This window comes from Platalea leucorodia, assembly GCF_965183815.1.
Source record: "Platalea leucorodia genome assembly, chromosome: 6".
In the NCBI taxonomy this organism is placed as follows: Eukaryota; Metazoa; Chordata; class Aves; order Pelecaniformes; family Threskiornithidae; genus Platalea; species Platalea leucorodia.
The window spans coordinates 54,130,383-54,151,048 of NC_138828.1; the positions used below are offsets into that span (position 1 = coordinate 54,130,383).

Here is a 20,666-nt window from a genome sequence, read left to right on the forward strand (position 1 = left end):
GAAGTAAAGGATTTTAAAAAATGAAAACTAAAAGAACCAGAAATCATTCAGTGTTATTGCACACAATTCATTGGTTATTTGATGCAAAGTGAAGCAGTTGGACTGCTTTATCTTCCTCTGCTTTTAGATAAGACATTAGCTCCCTCTTTAGTGTCATATTGCTTAATAGTTCAGCAGAGAAACATCTCAGAGGCAAAGTCCTCATTCACTTTCAGTGTTTTATTGTCTCATTATAACAGTTACAAATGTGAACAAGTACATAATGATAAAACAATTTAACTAATCTAGCAAGATCTTAAACCATTTACTTAATTGTTTATTTGAAATTGTATAAACAAAAAGGAACAGTTACTACTGTGCATAACATCTGTTCTGAAGAGGAGGCATGCCTGAATGCCATACTGAAGCAGGAGTGCATCATGGGAGCTATACCTCACAATTTCAGGAAATATGAACTTCACCAGAGCTAACCGATTCTTGAATATGGTTGGATTTTTAAGCATTACTTACCCCAGGGCTAGGTAGCAGGATGACTACAAACTTTAAGAATAAGAAGATGTTTCTATTTATGCACACAGATAATGCATGGGAGATACTTCAAATATACTACATTCATAAACAATATCTGCATCCTGTAACATTATACTTGCACTAATCCTATCAATATCCATACTAACATTTTTCATGTTAGAAATGTTCAAAATTGGACCAAAATGCTCAAAGACATCTGAAATTTCAGCTATACAATTTCAGTTAAGCTGAGTCTGAGCAAAAGGATTTAGAAATGTCAATGCTAACATCATCACACTTTATCAGAGATTAGCAGCCCCATTCAAGCTTGAGACTTCCAAATTTCATATACGTAGAATGAGAAAATTCTAATGAAGAATAACAGGATTAACAAAAGCAAACACTGATGGTGAAAGGAGGCAGATGCCCATCTCACCCAACAGGCAATGTCAAGGAAATGTAAATTTTAATACCCCCGGTTTGATATAGACACCTACCTACAGTCCTAAATTAGACACTTATTAGAAACACAACAGTAGCCCAAATTACCTTCTCACACATGTGTACAAGGTTTAATGCATAGGGTCACTCTTATGAATAAATAGCTATATTTAAGTTTTCCAGAAGCTTATTATTGGCTTCGACAAAATAATAATAAAATAAAATTCACCAAATATTGGGAAAAACCCAAAACTGGAATCCACAAGACATGCAAATTGGAAGGGAAGGCAAAAATTACTTTCTAAAAATTTTGCCTGTTAAGATTCAGAGTCATAAGCATAAGAGACTGGAAATCTCCTGTGCTACTGCTATGCTTCAAGTAGGAAAAAGAATTGGAAAGACTGTCGAGAGAATCATTCAGTTCTCTGCTTTCAAAAGTTACAAAAGCATAAAAATGAATTAATTGAGGAAGCTGCAACAAGAAGGGCTGAGAAAAAAAATCCACACATATTTCTACTCTATTAAGAAAAGCCCCTAATGTAGCATTATCTAATAACAACTTTATTTTACCAATCCCTCACTTAAGATTTATAGTAGTGTTTTTGTTCTTAGTTTAACTAAGTCATGGGAAAAAAATAGTGCCAAGATGTGAGAGTAACTCACCAGAGCCTCTCAGGGAAGTGCTACTTTTTGCGAAGGTTTTGGACTGCTTTGTAAATGGAATTTATTTGCTTGATTATCTCATGTGACATTGCACATAATGTGGTCCTTTGCTATTTCCCATACCTGGTTGCTTCTGAGAAACAAACAAACCAACCAGCCACACACTAAAAAGCCATTTGCCAGACAACTATTCTGTAACTGAGTTCCTATTTTCTTACCAGACCATGAGTTTTAATTCACTTTTCTTAACATCAGGAAGAACAGTTTCATAAATGTAACTCTTTGCTCTGCAACTGAGAATTTTAGATCTGTAACCAGCTGAACTGTGCTGATTTTCTTTCTTGTCTTTTGGAGTCTCACATCATTACCCCTAAAGCTTCCCTCACACTGTCACTATTTTTGCTTCAGTTGTTGCTTTCTAACTTTAGTCATCATTGCTGAGCTTTCAGCCTCACTGGCTGCCTTCTAGTTTCAATGACATCAGCTTCATAACTTCACACTCTAACACTGAGCCTGTCACTTGCCTCAGCTCTGTTATGTTGAAGTAAAAATTCAATCTTACTGAGTTGTGATTTCAATACAATCATTACCACAGAATACTTAGCTTATTATTTTTCATTCCTAATATTGTATGTTATGTCTTTACATTATTTTAATATTCTACAAAAGAAAGCAACAGTCCTAGCTCTGAAAATGATCTCTTATGGTATCATATTTCTCTAGCAGTGCAGAATGTAAAATTTTGATAAGTGGTTACTTGGACAGTTTTCCATCTGCAAAAAATGAGATGTCATCAAAAGATGTACTTATTTTCTAATTCATCTTTATCTCCCTCACTATGCATTATGAAACTATTCTGAAAAGATGAGGGGAATGTGGCGCTCAGATAAACCACAGCTAGGAAATGTTTTAAATTCAGATACTCATGTTTTCTGATAAATGTATCCCTCTATAGCAATTTTTTTTTCTGTGTAAATCCAGTTATATGTCTTCTCAAATTTGGAATGATTTCAATTTTACATATTAAACTTCTGCTGCTCCTTTTCCCAGCTGCTACATGCTTTTTGTAGAAATTGACAACATATATTATTCAGTTAGTGCTTTTGAAAAGGTTCTGAATGTTTTGATACCTGAAGAAGAACAGTTTTAAAGTAGGATGAAAAACACACTGATCATCAAAATTCGTAAGATTATTCAGAAAATGATCAGCAGTAACAGAGCATAATATTTAGCCCTGCAAAAATCAAGATGCCTGATTGGAAGTATTAAAAAACCCCACAACACCAAACCCAAACCAAAACAAAGACGACTGGATCAATAAACTCCAGAATGATCGATACCCTAAAAAAATGAAAGTGATTACTAGTAAATTCTGGATACTTTTTATTAGCATACTTTAATAGAAAATTTAATTACTGTTAATTCCAGCCAGAATGCCCAAAAGCAAGAAAACCTGATAGTTCATAAGTTTATTAATGTGATATATAATTTATATCTTTACTTCACAAATTTAGTCCTAATTAGTACTGAGTGGGGAATAAAAGAAGGAGAGAAAATAGGTTGACTAACACTTGGTTACTTTTGTGGAAAAAGTTTGGTGGTCTCATTCATATTCCGCTGGATTTCTGCCAAGAGTACAAAACCCGGCATTAGATTTTACACGTGAAGAAAAACTACCTTTAGTTGCGGATCATGCAGTTGCTTAATAACACATGAGCAAGAAAAACTAGGGAACAAAATATTCATCCACTCGAGTCTGTGCTCAGTTTACTGTTAACTAAAATGTGGACAGATTATCACACAAACTTTAAAAACTTCTGGTTCACTTTATTAGACATAGAACAAAGAAAAGCAGATATATTTTTTGTGAAGGAGTAATGTGATCAACAGGAAAATCTACGGTGTTTTGTCTTCTATTTTTTCTTTTTTTTTATGGTTTTTTTTTTTTTGGCTGGGGGGTGATGATTAGAACATGAGAAATTCTTTGCTGGTCCCTTATGAGGGGTGCATATTTTGATAACTGAGAGAGATATTTGTCTTAAATTTTTCCTACTAATGCTTAAACCTCTAAATTACCTGCTATAATTTCAGAAACACTTACCACATTACAGGTTCTTTATCTGAACCATTTCAGGTTGGATTTAACTTTCAACTTATATTTGAAAAATCCAAGCATAACATGCATTCCAGTCATCCTATTTAGGAAATATTCTTCAGCTATGTGCAGTTCTTGAAAACAAAGTATTAGTCACTTTTCCCAGCTCAAGGATCTGACTTTTTTATCATAGGTTGAAGAAACTAATCAAGACAAAAAGTATGGTTCTGCAATGAATCAGGTTTCGTGGTTTCTTTCAAGAAATTGCTGCTTCAATTTAGGAAACAATGAGCAATGATTCTAATATTCCAGTTATGCTATTCAATGTGCAATCAATTCTCAATTAGACCATAACTATCCCAGTGGATGATTCAACAGGCCTTGAGGGCTGAGGAAGGAGGCACGTTTAAGATACCAGTCACTGTATGTCTTGTCTCAGTGAAAAAGGATGACTCCTAACTCAGAAGTTGAAAAAGTGCAGCATAGTCTGAAAATTATGTATTTGAATATGAATTTAATTTAAGCATGAATTGTAGACAATCAAGATGTATTTCAGTATTTTTAAATGGCCTGAAATCTAGCTGTACTCACAATAACCCTGAGCATTCTTCCAGCTTAAAACCTTCTGGCTTCAGCTACACCAAATGGCTTTTCAAGAATTTTAGGAATTATGACATGAGTCTTGGCACTGGAGTTCCCCCCAACTCCTTGAAATATGCAATTCACAACAGTGAAGTTGCTGGAAGTTTGCATTTCAACCATTTAAATGCCAACCAAACTACACCACTTTCCTTTTTGATGCTTTTTCATCATTTTAACAGAGCAGAGAATCCGTTTGATACTAATACAGAGCCTCCCATAGTGAAAAAGTTTCTTTATTATTCATTCGATTAGTTTCAGCTTCAATTTATGAGACTTTCTAATCCACAGATAATCTGATGGAACTGTCCCTCTTGCGATGCTCGTAGACACTTGGGCATGGAAAGGCCATATAGAAGCTTCAGGAGAAGAGAAAGACTCTGGAATCCATTACTTCAACTGCAACAACGTAAGATTAAAGATCAAAGATACCTGAGTAAGTTTGTGCCAAATCACTAATCAAACATTCAGAGGTTTTCAGCCTGATTTACATCCTAATCATTCATATTGGTGTCATCTTTTAGGATCACCTAAAACTAACTCTGGGGAGATGATTTTTACATTTATTATTTATGACATTTTTGGCTTTGTATATTACATCTGATGGCGTTTCAGGGTTAGTCCTGTCCATCTTGCAAATTCTTATAGTGTGGTTTGCCACTGTACAAAATAAATATTTTTTTCTAACCTTATTGACATTTTATAACTTGTCTCTACAAATCTTCTTGCCTAGAGACATATAAATCAGCAGGTCCACCAGCAGGTCACGGGAGGCGATTCTCCCGCTTTACTCTGCTCTCATGAGACCCCACATTGAGTATTGCATTCAGCTCTGGGGCCCCCAATGTAAGAAGGACATGGACCTGTTGGAGAGAGTCCAGAGGAGGGCCATGAAGATGATCAGTTTGCTGGAGCACTTCTCCTATGAAGACAGGCTGAGAGAGTTGAGGTTGTTCTGCCTGGAGAAGAGAAGGCTCCGGGGAGAGCCTATAGCAGCCTTCTAGTACCTGAAGGGGGCCTACAAGAAAGCTGAAGAGGGACTTTTTACAAGGGCATGGAGTGATAGGACAAGGGGAAATGGCTTTAAACTGAAAGAGGGTAGATTTAGATTAGATAGTAGGAAGAAATTCTTCACTATGAGGGTGGTGAGGCACTGGAACAGGTTGCCCAGAGAAGCTGTGGATGCCCCATCCCTGGAAGTGTTCAAGGCCAGGTTGGATGGGGCTTTGAGCAATCTGATCTAGTGAAAGGTCTCCCTGCCCATGGCAGGGGGGTTGGACTAGATGACCTTGAAGGTCCCTTCAACCCAAACCATTCTATGATTCTATGATTCTAAATCACAGAAGTATACACATCTCCAGAACAGGTAGATGTATAACAGTACTTTAGTTTCCTTAAAGTTAAGCATACCAGCAATTAAAATAATTGAACGACTTTTTCTTAATAGCTTCATTTCTTAACTTTTAAACACAGATATATTGCCTAAAACAAACTCTATTTGAGCTATCTATAAGCATTCATGACACTGTATCATTTTCTCTCACTATTCTAACACTTTATTCCAAACATCTACCTGATTTTCAAGCACTTTATTTCAAACACTAGGCTTGTTTTAATACGTTGTCTCATCTGTTTGTTAGTACGCACTTGACCCTTCAGCATGCATGCACATGATTTTTCTCGCTTTCTCTAAGCACCTATAAATCTTTTTAAGAATATCACACATTCTTTTTCTATATCATAAATCATCATCAATATGACTCTAGGCCAGCATTATACTTTCCTTCGTTGCTAAAGACCTGTGCAGTATCTTAATAGATACAGTTTATTCTTAGCTGAATGCACTTGAGGACTACTCAATTTAGTAAAAGCTATCTGTGAATCAAAAAGGTAAAACATTTAACTTTGGACTATGTTTCTGCACCTTTTAGCCACTCAAACAAATGTGTTTCTTAACAATTAAAATAACCATTAAAATTATTAATTAATGCCTAAAGAAACCCTTAGAAATGCTGTTGTCTTCAGCCTGTGGTCAATGAACACCTCTTGGTCTGTGGACTAGTTGTCAGGTATTTAGAAAAGGCAAATAAAAATGGGGCAATTGCCAGAGCAGCTGACAGCTAAATTTGCTTTGCAGGGGTCTGCACTTCCATTGGAAAATTTTAGAGCCAGAAATTGAAAATGGTTGAAAAACACTGAACTACAGAGTTGGTAATTTCATGCAGAGGACACACACCATATTTGAAGGTTATTCACCAAATTCAGTATCATGTAATTAGCTGATGAAAGAGAACTACGTTGCATGTTGCATTGACAAACGCCCAGCTGTAAATTTAAGGTCCCTGCATATCTCTCTGACATCTAAGAGACTTCAGTATCTTTCTTAAAAGGTCATATTATGAATTATTTTAAGGTCAAGCTGTAGGAGAATGAGGTAATGGAAGGAAATGTCTTGATTTTTCTAGCTATCATCTCCTTATTCTTCGTTACAGTTAGGAGGAGTCAGGCAGCCTCCAGAAAAGCCAGAAGAGCCTACAAGGTTAACAGACGGTACTGGTGGATAATACAAGTAAATAGAAAACGTGCAGTATGTTTGGCTGCTTTGGACGTTGATTTCCATAGTTAATTAAGAAACATGCTTAAGTACGCTATAATTTTGTGCTTTTAGCTCTATCTTTTTCCACTGTGGTGCTCTTCCCTTTTTTCTTATCCTTAAGATCAAGCATCCAAGAACCTTATCTCACTGCTTTAGTTGTCATCATCATTCACTTTTACATAATCTCTGGGGAACAAAATTTCATTCCATTATGCATGACTGATAAAGTCCTACTACTGAGAGCTAAATGAGTGTTGTTCTACTGACTTTGACTCAAAATTTCAGGTTCTTATGCTCAGTGACTTTGCACAAGCCCTACTGACACACAGAAAGACATCTCCCATTTAAATTCATTCTGTGGTTAACTTTCCTTACACTAAAGAGGCACTTAATACACTTTATTTAAATTCACTCTGTAGGACAGGAAATGTCTTTCATAATAAGTGTAATTTTAATGCTACAGAAAAGATTTGTCTTTTTCTTTGTAACCAATCAAATTTCTTTTTCCTTCTCAATCAACATCTCACATCCACCTACACAGTTGTCACCTTAAACTCTGCCTTAGGAATTCAAATTAACAAACTGAAAAGACATTTCCATTTTTACTTAGGTGCCTGTGTTTTATCAGTATCAAAGTTAACTAAATTTAATAGTAATAATGAGAAACATTATCAGGTTATCAGTAGCTGCTAATTCCTACAATAATGGTTTAGATTTATCTCCCGTACAACAAATAATTTGCTTAATAACTGAAACTCTTTTGATAATGAAAATATTTACTGTAACTTTTAAACTTACTCTGTATAATAAAGATTGACTGTTACTGCAAAAGGAAAAAAAGATGACACTGATTCAAATCAGTTTTATTTCTCCAGGGAATGACATAAAAACTTGATGAAAATGGACATTCATCAGAAGTACAGATTAGTGTCTACCAAAGGGAGAAATGAAAGAACTGAAGAAATCTTTCAGCTTCAACACAGACTATCCAACCTTACTATTGCTTATCTTTCTCACTGTATCTTCACACCCAGAGCCCTATTTACAGCTCAACACTGCATACTCCAATGGCTGTTCAGTTTACAACAGTCAACATACTCTATCTGTATTCAACTATAGTTAATTACAACGGTAATACTGATTGTGCAGTTTACTTCACATTGTTCCTCTTAGAAAATGACAGCTCTTAATTCTACAGTTGTATCTCTTCTGCCTCTGTGTCTTCTTAATAACTCTGTCCTCCCTAACTCTAGCAACAGTACTTCAATATCCTTGTCTTTAGTTCCGCTTCCTTGTCTCTCCAAGAATGTCAAACTACCCTGCACTTTTTTTTAACAAATACCTCATCATTTCCACTGACTCTTATTATCTATGACCCCATTTCTGTCAGGAAAGAATAGACACCAGCAGCCTGGAACATCTGCATGAGGGAAGAGTAGAATTTTTCACTTGGAAAGGAGAGAAGAAAGAGAAATCTATATGGAGAATTCTATAAAGCCCCAAATAGAAGCAAAAAGGAAAGAAAAAGAAAAAAAAAGAGAGAGAAAGGACTATTTCCCATGACTTATTAAATAAAGTCACGATAGAGTTATTGTGCAAATTTTAGGCTAAAAAAACCTCGTAATGGAGTAACTTCTACATACTACATGAAGTTAGCACTGAAAATTCATTGCTATAGAATGTTGTGCCATAATTAATTCAAAAAGGGATTAAAAGGAAATAAGAATGTATTCATCGGTGGCTAGGAGCTATAATATTCTGCATGCTAGATCTGGCTTAAAAATCCCTAAATCACTGATCATGGTTGGATGTTTTGTTTTGCACAATCCTTCTCTATCTTCTATATACATTGCTGCACTTATACACATGGATGTAAACTGTGATGATAACTTGAAAAGATGCTAAACTTTATTGTTAAATCATAACGTATTTAGATATATGCTCTTTTTATGTGGTAGAATTAGATATCTAGCCAACGAATAGATTGTCTTACCAGGATTACTCATGTGAACAAAGTTATTCGTCTGTGTAAATTATGCAGTCCTAAGGTCCTCAGAGATATTCAAACTCTTCAGAAGCAAAAACCTTGCATTACAGGCTGCACAATATCTAGTATAGCTCCACGTAAGTTACTGCTTTCAAATCTATTTAACAAAAAAAGATTTCTGTTTAAATAAAATCTATTCCATGGTCTTATTTTAAATAATTTTAGTTTGTGTAGTCTGCCACATTTATTCTACAGCAGTTATATGTCCATTTTTATGACAACTTTTTGATAACTTTTCTACTTCACAGGAAAGTCCCAATATTGATATAATTCTACATAACCCCCCAAATTATTACGTGTGTAAATTACACCCAGTTGCTTGAAGCAGTGATCATCAGGCTGATGTGGGGATAAATATCATTATATATTACATAAAACTTCCTTCTCAATTGCAAATGATAACAAGGTTCTGTTGCTCCTGGGAAGGAAATCAAAGTTGGTCAATTTCAAAGAAAACTGAATGCAGATACTTAAAAGACCAGCATGTTTTTATGGATGATTAAATGCAACCTCAAATGAAATTTATACCTAACTGTTATTCAGTATTACTTTTTCTCTGGAAATAAATATTAAAGCATTCTCTCTGTGCCAAAAAAAAACAAAAAAAAGTTTTACCTGCCAATCTATGGCTAGGAATGAGCTGTAAAGTAGCATGAATAAAAGCAAACCTTGCCTTTTGTTTTTTTCCTAGGCAATAAAAAAGCTAAACCATAATGGATCTCATTATTCTATCCCACAGAATATTCTGTTCATTTCTGAATGAAAACATCACTGAAGACTCCACTAATTTTACAAGGCTGGCAAAAAATCCTAAGGGAAGCCAAAACCTTATGACAGACAAGATTGTTATACAAAAGCACGAGCCATGAATTGCAGCTTGGGAGGTTCAGACTGGATGTTAGGAACAACTTCACTTCTGGAACTGCCCAGAGAGAATATGCAAACCCATCCCTGGAGTTTTTAAACACTTGCATTAGACAAAGATAGGGAAGACCAGATCCAGTATTGGTGATAATCCTGTTTTAAGAGGAAGATTGGAGTATGTGATCTTCAGAGGTCTCTTTCAATCAACATTTATATGATTTCCATGATTATTTCTTGAAGTTAACTCTCCAAGACAAGAGAACAGGGAGCTAAATAAAAACAAAACTGAATCATAGTCATGTTGTCAGCATAACATAAACCTCTCAAAGTTTCAGAGTAGTAACAGCCTGAAAATCACAGAAGTGTATGATATAACAAGCGCCACCATATCCAACCATGTTCTTTCACAGTTCTCTGCTAGATGCTCACCCACAAGGACTTTTACTAGCTCAGGCAGAGTTTTGGATGTCAGCTCTATGTATTTGCTCCGTACCCAAGATAACAGCCTGTTCCTGAGTGCCATCTGAGTGACTGAGCAGGCATCAGTGTGTGTGCAGCAAAGTTTTTCAACTCTGGATCAGCTTGAGCATGGGCAACCAGGTGCTTTGTACTGCAATCCTACTAATGGGAAAATTGCTTTGGGATGCCAAGCCAACTCTGTAGATTTGGATATATTACAGTTTAGATCAATGAGATCTCTGTCTTCGCAGGGTGGAGCTAAAGTGTTCTGGACTAAAATGCTCCTGGAACAAGCACAAAGGCAGTGATGCCATGCTGTGCTGGAGTTTGACTGGAGTTGCCTCTGTACTCAGGCAGCTCCGTGTCTCCACATGCTCTGGACCACACAACCATTTCACCTCAAACAACGCAGGCTAAAACTAGCTTGCACAACTGAGTCTGAAAGACCTATAAATCCTCATTTCATAAGGTAAAAAGAATATCAGAATTACAGGGGCTACTTCTTACACAAAGTACTGTTTCTCAGTGTATTGGGTTTGCGTGGCAAGGTTTTGGTAGCAGGGGGGCTACAGAGGTGCCTTCTGTGAGAAGCTGCTAGAAGCTTCTCCCATGTCTGATGATAGAGCCAATGCCGGCCGGCTCCAAGATGGACCTGCTGCTGGCCAAGACCAAGCCAATCAGTGACAGTGGTAGCGCCTCTGGAATAACATATTTAAGAAGGGGGAAAAAAACTGGGCAACACCAGCAGCAGTCAGAAGAGAGAGGTATGAGAGTATGTGAGAGGAACAACTCTGCAGACACCAAGGTCAGTGAAGAAGGAGGGGGAGGAGGTGCTCCAGGCACCACAGCAGAGATTCCCCTGCAGCCCCTGATGAAGACCATGGTGAGGCAGGCTGTGCTGCTGCAGCCCATGGAGGTTAATGGTGGAGCAGATATCCACCTGCAGCCCATGGCGGACCCCATGCCAGAGCAGGTGGATGTCCAAAGGAGGCTGTGACCCCATGGGAAGCCTGTGCTAGAGCAGGCTCCTGATGCTGGAGCAGGTTTGCTGGCAGGACTTGTGACCCCATGGGGGACCCACGCTGGAGCAGTCTGTTCCTGAAGGACTGCACCCTGTGGAAGGGACCCACGCTGGAGCAGTTCACGAAGAACTGCAGCCCGTGGGAAGGACTCAGGCTGGAGAAGTTCATGGAGGACTGTCTCCCGTGGGAGGAACCCCACGCTGGAGCAAAGGAAGAGTGTGAGGAGTCCTCTCCCTGAGGAGGAAGGAGCAGCAGAGGCAACATGTGATGAACTGACCGAAACCCCCATTCCCTGTCCCCGGGCACTGCTGGAGGGAAGGAGGTAGAGAAAATTGGAAGTAAAGTTAAGCCTGGGAAGAATGGAGGGGTGGGGAGAAGGTCGTTTAAGATTTTTTATTTCTCATTATCCTACTCTGATTTGATTGGTAATAAATTAAATTAATTTCCCCAATTTGAGCCTGTTTTGCCCGTGATGGTAAGTGGTGAGTGATCTCCCTGTCCTATATCGACCCACGAGCCTTTCATTGTATTTTTTCTTCCCTGTCCAGCTGAGGATGGAGAGTCATAGAGCAGCTTTGGTGGGCACCTGGTGTCCACCCAGGGTGAACCCAACACAGTTTTTAATAGCCTACTCATTTTTTTATTCATTATTCTGCAGCCTGGAATTAAACAATGTCTCTATCAAAATATGGTCATTTTTTTCTTCAATTTCTAAAAGGAAACTTCACCCATGGTATAAGATACTGTGGACTCGGTAAGATGGCCCCCATCAGCCACCTCTAAGGAACCTCAGAATGAATCAGAACCCAGTTTGGGACTTTGGAAATGAAAGAAGGCCTCCTTGTTCTGAGGAGCTTGCTTACTGTGAGTTTTTAATGTCTTCAGAAAATGTTAAATCCAACCCATTTCAGCTAGTCTGATCTGCTGCTAAATGCAATATCAGTATTTTGGCTGTTAGAAAACATATCATAGAAATAAAATTAAGTACAAAAATAATCAAAATGCCTTTTTTTTTTTTTGGAATTGCTTTACTGATTTAACACTGTACATGCTGTATTATTACAGTGACTTCCATTGCATTACTACTAAGATGTAGTAACCATTGGATAGGACTAAAACTACTTGTTTAAATATTATAAAAATTTTGGGCATACACCTAGTATGTAATCAGTAACATTGTATAGATTTTACTGAATTTAATTTTGCTTTATAATATAATTGAAACTGAGTATCTGACATCTTCACAAGTCCTTCTTACACATGTCCTAATTATGTAGCTACAGCTCTGGAAAAAACAGCAGATCTTTATATGGAAATCATCTAGCAGACTGGGTAGAATCACCATCTAAAAGCAAGTATAGAAATGCAATGGAAATTCATGTTTTCTCATCACAGATATTAAAAATTCACTTCATAGAGAAACACAGCATTGCATTTCAACATCTAGCAAGAAGTGACAACCTTGTCCTTGTTCTTTCTACTACAAAGTGAAAAGAAGCAACCAAATGAAGCATGTACATTACCAGCATAGTAATGTCTTGTTTTAAGATTCAATGCATCTTTTAAACTTTAAAGGATAAAGTGAATGTACTACTGTTTATCAATCTGGCATACTTTTTTCTAATTCCCACATTTTTTATCAACATTTCCTGAATAAACAAATCATGAAGAAGCAATGAAGCAGATAATAATTACTACCAACACTGAAAGGATAAAGAAATACTAATTTTCATGCATAACTGTTAAAATCTGTCAAGATTTCATGTCACTTGTGAAATTTGTGCGTGACCAAAAACTCAGCTCAACAGTATTGAGCCATGAAATGAAACCTTAGAGAATTCTTTTTGCAAGTGGCAATGAACAACCTCACTGAAAGGATTCTTTCAGCCAGCTGCTTTAATGTAGTTAGCCAACTTCCCAGTTTAAAAACATTCTCTGCCAACAAAAAGATAGCGCTTTCACGCCTGAGTCAGACAAACAAAATACGTCACGAACAAAAGTTTGGTTTATTTTTAATCTTAGCTGTTTTTTGGGTTTACTTCTCCCATTCTCAAGCAGCCAACAGGATTTGTTTTAGATAACAGATTTGTCTAAATTGTGGCAATTTGGGAAAAGCAAAAGACATTAAAAAATAAATTGTGACTATACACAAGAAAGCATAAAGATGACACTAATAAGATGCATACTATCTATTATACAAGAAACTTTTCATCTGAAACATAATAGCAGTCTGTGTACTTTTAAAAAAAAATGTAGCCATTAAATTAATAATCACTGAGTTTTGACTTGGCAGTTTTCAGGTAAAGCTATTTATCTTTAACTCTCTCTTTCCAACAAAAGGAGACCAAATTTAAAAATAATGAATAAATAAATGTGCTTCCAAAACTTTTACAATGTAATTTTGACACAACATTAATTAGGGTATGATATAAAACCTGGAGAACTGACAGAATCACAGAATGCTTGAGATTGGAAGGGACCTCTTGAGATCATCTAATCCAACCCCTCTGCTCAAGCAACCTGCTAGACCAGGTTGCCCAGAACTGTGTCCAGTTGAGTTCTGAATATCTTCACAGTATGAAGTGTCTTCTTCTCTTCAGACTGAATTTCCTGTTTTTCAATTTGGGCCCTCTGCCTCTTGTCCTGTCAGATGGCACTACTAAGAAAATCTACCTCTTTCTTCTTCATTTCCTCCCATCAGGTATCTATACACTTTGGTAAGATCTCCCTGAGAGCCTTCTCTTCTCCAAGTTAAACAGTCCCAGCTCTCTCAGCCTTTCCTCATAGGAGAGATGCTCCAGTCCCTTAATCATCTTTGTGGCCCTTTGCTGCGCTTGCTCAACTAAGTATGCACCTTTTCTGTACTGGGGAACCCAGAAATGGACACAGTATTCCAGTTCAATTGCGAATATTGCATTTACTCTGCAAAATATGATCATAACTTTGAAATTAAATTTGTAATAGCTATTTTCAGAGCAAATAAATTTTCACAGGTAGCAAAATTGATGCCAGGCAAATGAATGTAATGAAGCTAAAAGATGTAATGATGGTGTTCTCTTTGGATAGTAAATGCCAAAGATGAAGGTAGATAGGGAAGCCAGAGGAAGGGCAGGATCTAAGCCAACATAACTTCAGGGAGAGAACAAGACAGTAGCTACGATCATCAAACTCTGAGATCTGGCTATTACTTCAAATTGGGAAATGTTATTTTCTTCCTCTTGTTCTCCTTAGAGGAAGGTATTTGTGATGGAACGACTGTATTTTAATAGTGGTTAATGGTAACTAGAGTTTTCACTCAGTGAACAAAGCTGCTTAGAAGCAGGGTTTAAAGAAATTAGATAGTATATGAGTTTTTCTTAGAGATTATTAAGACATATTCACAAAAAAAAAAAAATTTAACTTGCTCTGACTCAGTAAGAATGAAAGTAAAAGTAGGTCTCAGAGTCTTTCTGTGAGGAGACGATGTCAGAACAAATAGGATCAGGTTATTAGTTTCAAGAAGTAGTAATAAACTGTTTAGATTAGGTGGGTGAAAAAAACCCAAACCCAAAGACTACTGGAGGACAAATCATCTTCATGCATGATTAGGAAATTTCAGTATGCTTTCCTTGTCAGTTAGTTAAAAGAAATAAAATAATTTTTAACAATGAATTTTTAACAAAGAGTGAATAAGAGAAGAAAATTAGTTTCTGCTACTGAAAACATAACACTGAAAGGAAAAAAACATTAAGACTAGTAACCAGGCATAAAAGTAACAAAGGAGACAACAAGGTACATATCAGTGAAAAGCAATGCCAGCTTTACTTGGCAGTAAATAGCAACAACATTGAATATTTATTTAAACATAAAGTAAGCCAAAATACAATACCTGCTCAAAAGTTCAATGATGTTCACTGTCAGAGCAATTTTATTTAACAGCACACTGTGCCTCACCTTGCTTTTTTTCTATTTATCACCAGTTTGAAGGATACTCAGCAGAAGAATAATATGTGATTCTGCAACAAACTGAGCCTGACTGCTTCCATGTATGTAACTCTGTGAAATAAAAATGAAAAACAATCCTCTTTAAAACAAAGAAATCCATTGAAAATGGCACAATTGGATATGTGAGAATCAAAATAAAACCTGCTTTGCAGAAAAATACAGAGAGCAACAGCTACTAGTTAGCAGCACAGTTTATGTACGTATGTTTAGTAAAAAGGAGTGTTAAAAATAGCATATTTAGGCAAAGCACGTATATATAGTGACTGAAATGTTTTATACACCAGCGCGTTATGCTGGACTCTTTTTCACATTGCTGCTAGTGTGGAATAAAGAACATGCATTTATTTGCTCAGGACATACAATTTTTGAGAAGTGAGGTTGATGAAATCAAGGACATGTCTCAGCATGGTTTTTACAAAAATGAAAACTGAACCTTGCCTTTAAAAAATCGTTCTACTTTAGTCTTACTCAGATTGAGTGGTTTGTTCGTACAAAGTCTATTCCGTCTTTCTCCAAGAAGGTACAATTGTGTCCGTAAAAAATCCTAATTCATAAAATGTCTTGTTTATACGGAATCGTAGTAAATGCAATCACAGATGTTAATACTAAATGCAAACCTAACATAGTCTACTTTTTCCCCCAAAATAATTATTGTTAATGGGCTCATTTTGTAATTTATTTTTAAGAACATATAGCTTATTATTCAGAATTTGTTAGTGTTTATTGTTAAATAGCTATGATAGCAAAAAAGGAAGCAAACATTTGAAGGACTGCAAACATGCACAAAATGAGGGAGATTCTCTCCCTCTACTACATCAATTACAAACATCGAGTATGGCTTGTCATGTTATTTTATTTGAAATTAAATATATTCATGTCCTCAAACTATTATTTTTATGTATTCTTAGGTATAAATACAATTTTCACACCAATTAAATAGAAAGAAAAATGCTCAATCCTATTAAGGTAAAGAAAAAAAAAACAAACCTTTTTGCCCTCCTTATGGATTTAGAGTTTTGTTAGTTTCTTTATTTTTTAACTCATACACTTTCCTTTAATTCATTTTACTCTGAATAATTCTGCCTGAATACCATCCTTGTCAAGATTCAGAACAATTCTGATTTGAAATACTCTAATGCTTCAGCATATAAAAGAATGCCTTCATCCATACTGGTTAACTTCTGGTTGATGCACTCTCAAAACATACAGTTCATAAGATGTGATAAAAATTTTTACTTAGTAGATGGTTATCTATTGTTTTCAAAATTCAATTATATTATGCTCATTCAAATAACCAATTCAAAGCTAAACCAGGCAAGAACTGGTTTCTAAAGATTCCGAATCTCTAAAGAAGACATCTTTTTTCTTTAACAAGATAAATCTGATCTCATAAGAATATCTCATTGCAGTATGATATGATGACGCACCAATCTGTATTTCTTGATTTTTTTTGCAGGGTCCCTTATAAATCTCACTAAGGCTATACACACACACAAAAAAAAAAAAAAAAACCAAAGGAAGGAAATAGGAATATTTCACATTAACAAAAATTAATGATGAAGTTAAAATACTTAATAGATTGTGTACTCTGATTCAGTTGTGACCACAGTCCTGCAAATAGTGACCCTCTGTTGCTATTTCTCATGCAGCTAAAGCAATATATATCTATGTAGGCATACATATACACTTGCAGGATCTGGATTCAAGTGTGCCTAACAAATGGTAAACATGTATTTCTTCTTACAATCATAGCACCAAGTTATAGTCTAAAGCTTACAATGATTACAATATATAGCGTATTTGTTAATACAATGTGAACTGAAATAAAAAATGGGCCTTTCATCAGAAAAGCGTAACAGGGTCTAGTAGCACTATTTAGTTACTGAATACCTATATATATTTATACATAATCCATACTATTTCTCTACACACATGCTAAATTGTATAAAAATGCAGATTGGGAACTAAAGAAATAAATACACTCTATGTCGAAAAGACAACATTATTATCACCAATTAATAAAACTGGTTGTCACATGACTTCTAAGACTATAAATGCCTTCTGTATTTGTAAAACATTTAGATGAGAGAAGTCATTTTTATTGATATGCTTTATTCTTTGTTAAAATAAATTATTTTCTCTTTCTCTTTATGGTAGCAATTTAATTCACCATAACACCATTGAAGGAACAGAATCCAAAGTATGTACAAGATGATCAAGGGTCTGGGAAGCCTGCCATATGAGGATAGGCTGAGAGAACTGGGCTTGTTCAGCCTTGAGAAAAGGAGGCTTAGAGGTGATCTCATCACCATGTACCAGTACTTAAAGGGTGGCTACAAAGAAGATGGAGACTCACTTTTCACAAGGAGTCACATGGTGAGGACTGGGGGTAATGGGTACAAGTTACTCCCAGGGAGATTCCAATTGGACACGAGACAAAAATTTTCCACAGTGAGAACAGTCAATCATTGGAATAATCTCCCCAGGGAAGTGGTTGACTCTGCTACACTGAACAGGTTTAAGACGCAGCTGGACATGGTGCTGCGCCATCTCGTCTAGATTGTGCTCTTGCCTAGAAAGGTTGGACCAGATGATCCTTGAGGTCCCTTCCAACCTGGTATTCTATGATTAGTTATTTGTACTTGAAAAACTGACTGAAAAATTCTCTCTCAATCTGAGGATGATTAGAGTTTGCAACAGGTAAACCCAGTTTTCAACGTTGTACATGTAGACTACTTACAATGCAAAGCTGAAACGACACAAAGACAAGACTAAAAGCTATAAAAACTAATTAGATTGCTAATGTTTTTTTAATCATATTCTGATTAAAAAACATCAAGTCTTGTCTATCTGAGAAGGCAAGTTTTTATATGTTACAGCAGCGGTATGGTGATTTGATTTGATCTAATCTACTAGCAGGGTTTGTATCACAATGATATAACAAGGATACAGCTATTGGAAAGACATTCTCAATCAGAAATCTTTGCCTGCCTGTTCGTTAAATTCCCAAAGTAATTAGTTTTATTGCATGATGTAAAATATGTATATTTCTCAGGATTTTTTCATTTGAGGCTTTTCAAGGGGCTGTTTGAGAAGCTTTCAAGGTATGAAATGCATCACCAGACCAGTCTCTCAAAAGATTAAGTCCTTAAGAAGACAAAATCCTGAAAACAAAGATATTCTCATTATCACTATTAATTAGGTGACAGATAGAGTCCTAGCTACCACCTGATACTCAGTATAAAGAAAAAAAAACCATGGACTAAATACAGTTTATTTGCAAATGCTGAAACTTGAACCAACCAAAACCAACCAAACCAAAACCTGAAACAAACAAAACTTGCCTAGAAGACCTGAGTCACAGACTGCAATTTGAAAACTAGCTCATGAATATGAATTTTTGGCTAAATGTCTCATAGGGATTAATGTTGTAACTATACTTCTTTAAATGTGAGTTGGTAAAGGCATAGCCTTGCTTGCAAGGAAGTGGAAGTTCTTTGATTTAGTCCTGGAAACATTATGTGTATATTAAAAAGCTAGCAAGAGACAATCGTTAACTACTGCTCTGTCCCCAGAGAGGGGACAGAAATGGACAAATGCAAAGTGAGTAGCCACCTTAAATGGAAAAACCAAGCTTCATCTTTATTTGAGAGGGCAAGAGATTTCAGGTTAATTTAGAGAGAGAGTGCGCTAGTTGAAAGCCAATTAGTTAAAATGTTAAATAAGGCAGATGTTTACTGTCTGGTATTGCTTTTAAAAAAAAAAGAACCGTTAACTTCTTTGTTTTATTTAACATTTTAACTGTTAACTTCTTTGTTTTATTACAAATGTCCTTAGGTAGATTATTCTTTCAAGTTACCTAGTACTAAATCTGTGTGTGATCAATAGGCTCCTCAAACTGCTTCCCCAAGACATTGCTCTCCAAATACTCAAAATGGCAGCATGGTGTATCTCCTTCATAACTGTGGGCCAGTCAGAGCCACAGTAGTGAAGAAGTGACGAAAGTGAGAGACTGTTCCAGTGATGAAGGATAACCAAAATAATTTGCATTCGACAAAATAATGTGAATCATGTGAGTTTCTGACAGTACCTCACCTCACTTCTAACGAGGAATGAATCATAACCACTTCATGAAGGAATTACAGGGTATGTTTTTTCTGCAATGAAGTTTCAGACCTACATTCTAAACAACAGACAATCAGAGTAGAAGTTTTCAGAACACAGAAGACCAGTACTTAATGCAAAAATGACGGCAAACCGCTTTTCTTGAAGAGAAAATAGTGAGAACTGTGTGGCATTTGTCCTTGTGTTTTTTCCTACAGGCATATGATGACACTGTGAGGCCACTTGAAACACAGATCATATTTGTATGGATACATATTTATGCAAATGTACCCACACACACCAGTTGCGTACACTGCAATGGCCATTGACTCATCAAATTTTGAAATTCATGGCCATCTGTCGCTCACACTTACCTAAAATAGAATACATTTATAGACGATATTTTTTTAAGGAGTTTTGACAAATAAGCTTTTCAACAGTTCACGACCAGTTTTCTCCATACTTTTTTTGTGGTTCCACAGCAGCTTTTAACTGGGTAAAGCTCTTAAAATTATATCCACATAATCAAAATAAAGGATCTGGTCACATGTGAGGTTTCTTTATTTTCATACTACTACTTTCCCTCTATAAGATTGCTGAATGACCTACATGCAAGGCACATATTCTTATGAAATTTTATTGGAGGTTACAAATTATTAAGGGACTGAGAAGTAAGATTTCTGGTTTTGCTATCTTTTCTACTTTTTGACACTGAATCCATTTAATATTTGGAAGCTCTGTGAAATTTGTTTGGCTGCAAATGCTCTAGGCAAATGCTTTAAATAAATTCATGAATAAACTCAGCATTTCCCTTTCATTTTAGAGGCATCCAGAGGGAGTACCATGTAAGATACAAAGCTAAAGTCTGTCAGAAGAGATGCAACCACGGTTTGAGCAGAAGAGCTGTACAGCCACACAATTACCGCAGCCACACAACGGATGCAACAGCAAATGCCATGCGAGTAGAACTAATAGAGGAACCAAAGCATAACTGACTGACATTTTGAACAATGGGTCCTTTTCCAACTTCAACATTTTCCTATCTCAGGTCTGATTCCACAGAAGCAATTTGAATTGCTAACTGAAATAATCATGTGCCCAAATCAGGCCATTTTCTTTGGCAGTGACAAACAGTTGTTCAATGCATGCAAATTTCTACAAAGCTATGTTAAATATTTATCTAGTATTCATAAACTCATTAAATATTTAGTGTTATTGAACTGCAGATGGCACATAAATATA

General features: G+C 36.2%; 1 protein-coding gene across 1 annotated transcript in view; it reads right to left on the reverse strand.

Annotated features, from left to right (window-relative positions):
* TUSC3 (tumor suppressor candidate 3) overlaps nucleotides 1-20,666 on the reverse strand; it is a 137,023-nt gene that overhangs the window by 11,594 nt on the left and 104,763 nt on the right. The window contains exon 7 of the mRNA XM_082315221.1: nucleotides 15,308-15,371. Coding sequence (XP_082171347.1) covers nucleotides 15,308-15,371 — 64 coding nt within the window. The remainder of the gene's footprint in view (nucleotides 1-15,307; nucleotides 15,372-20,666) is intronic.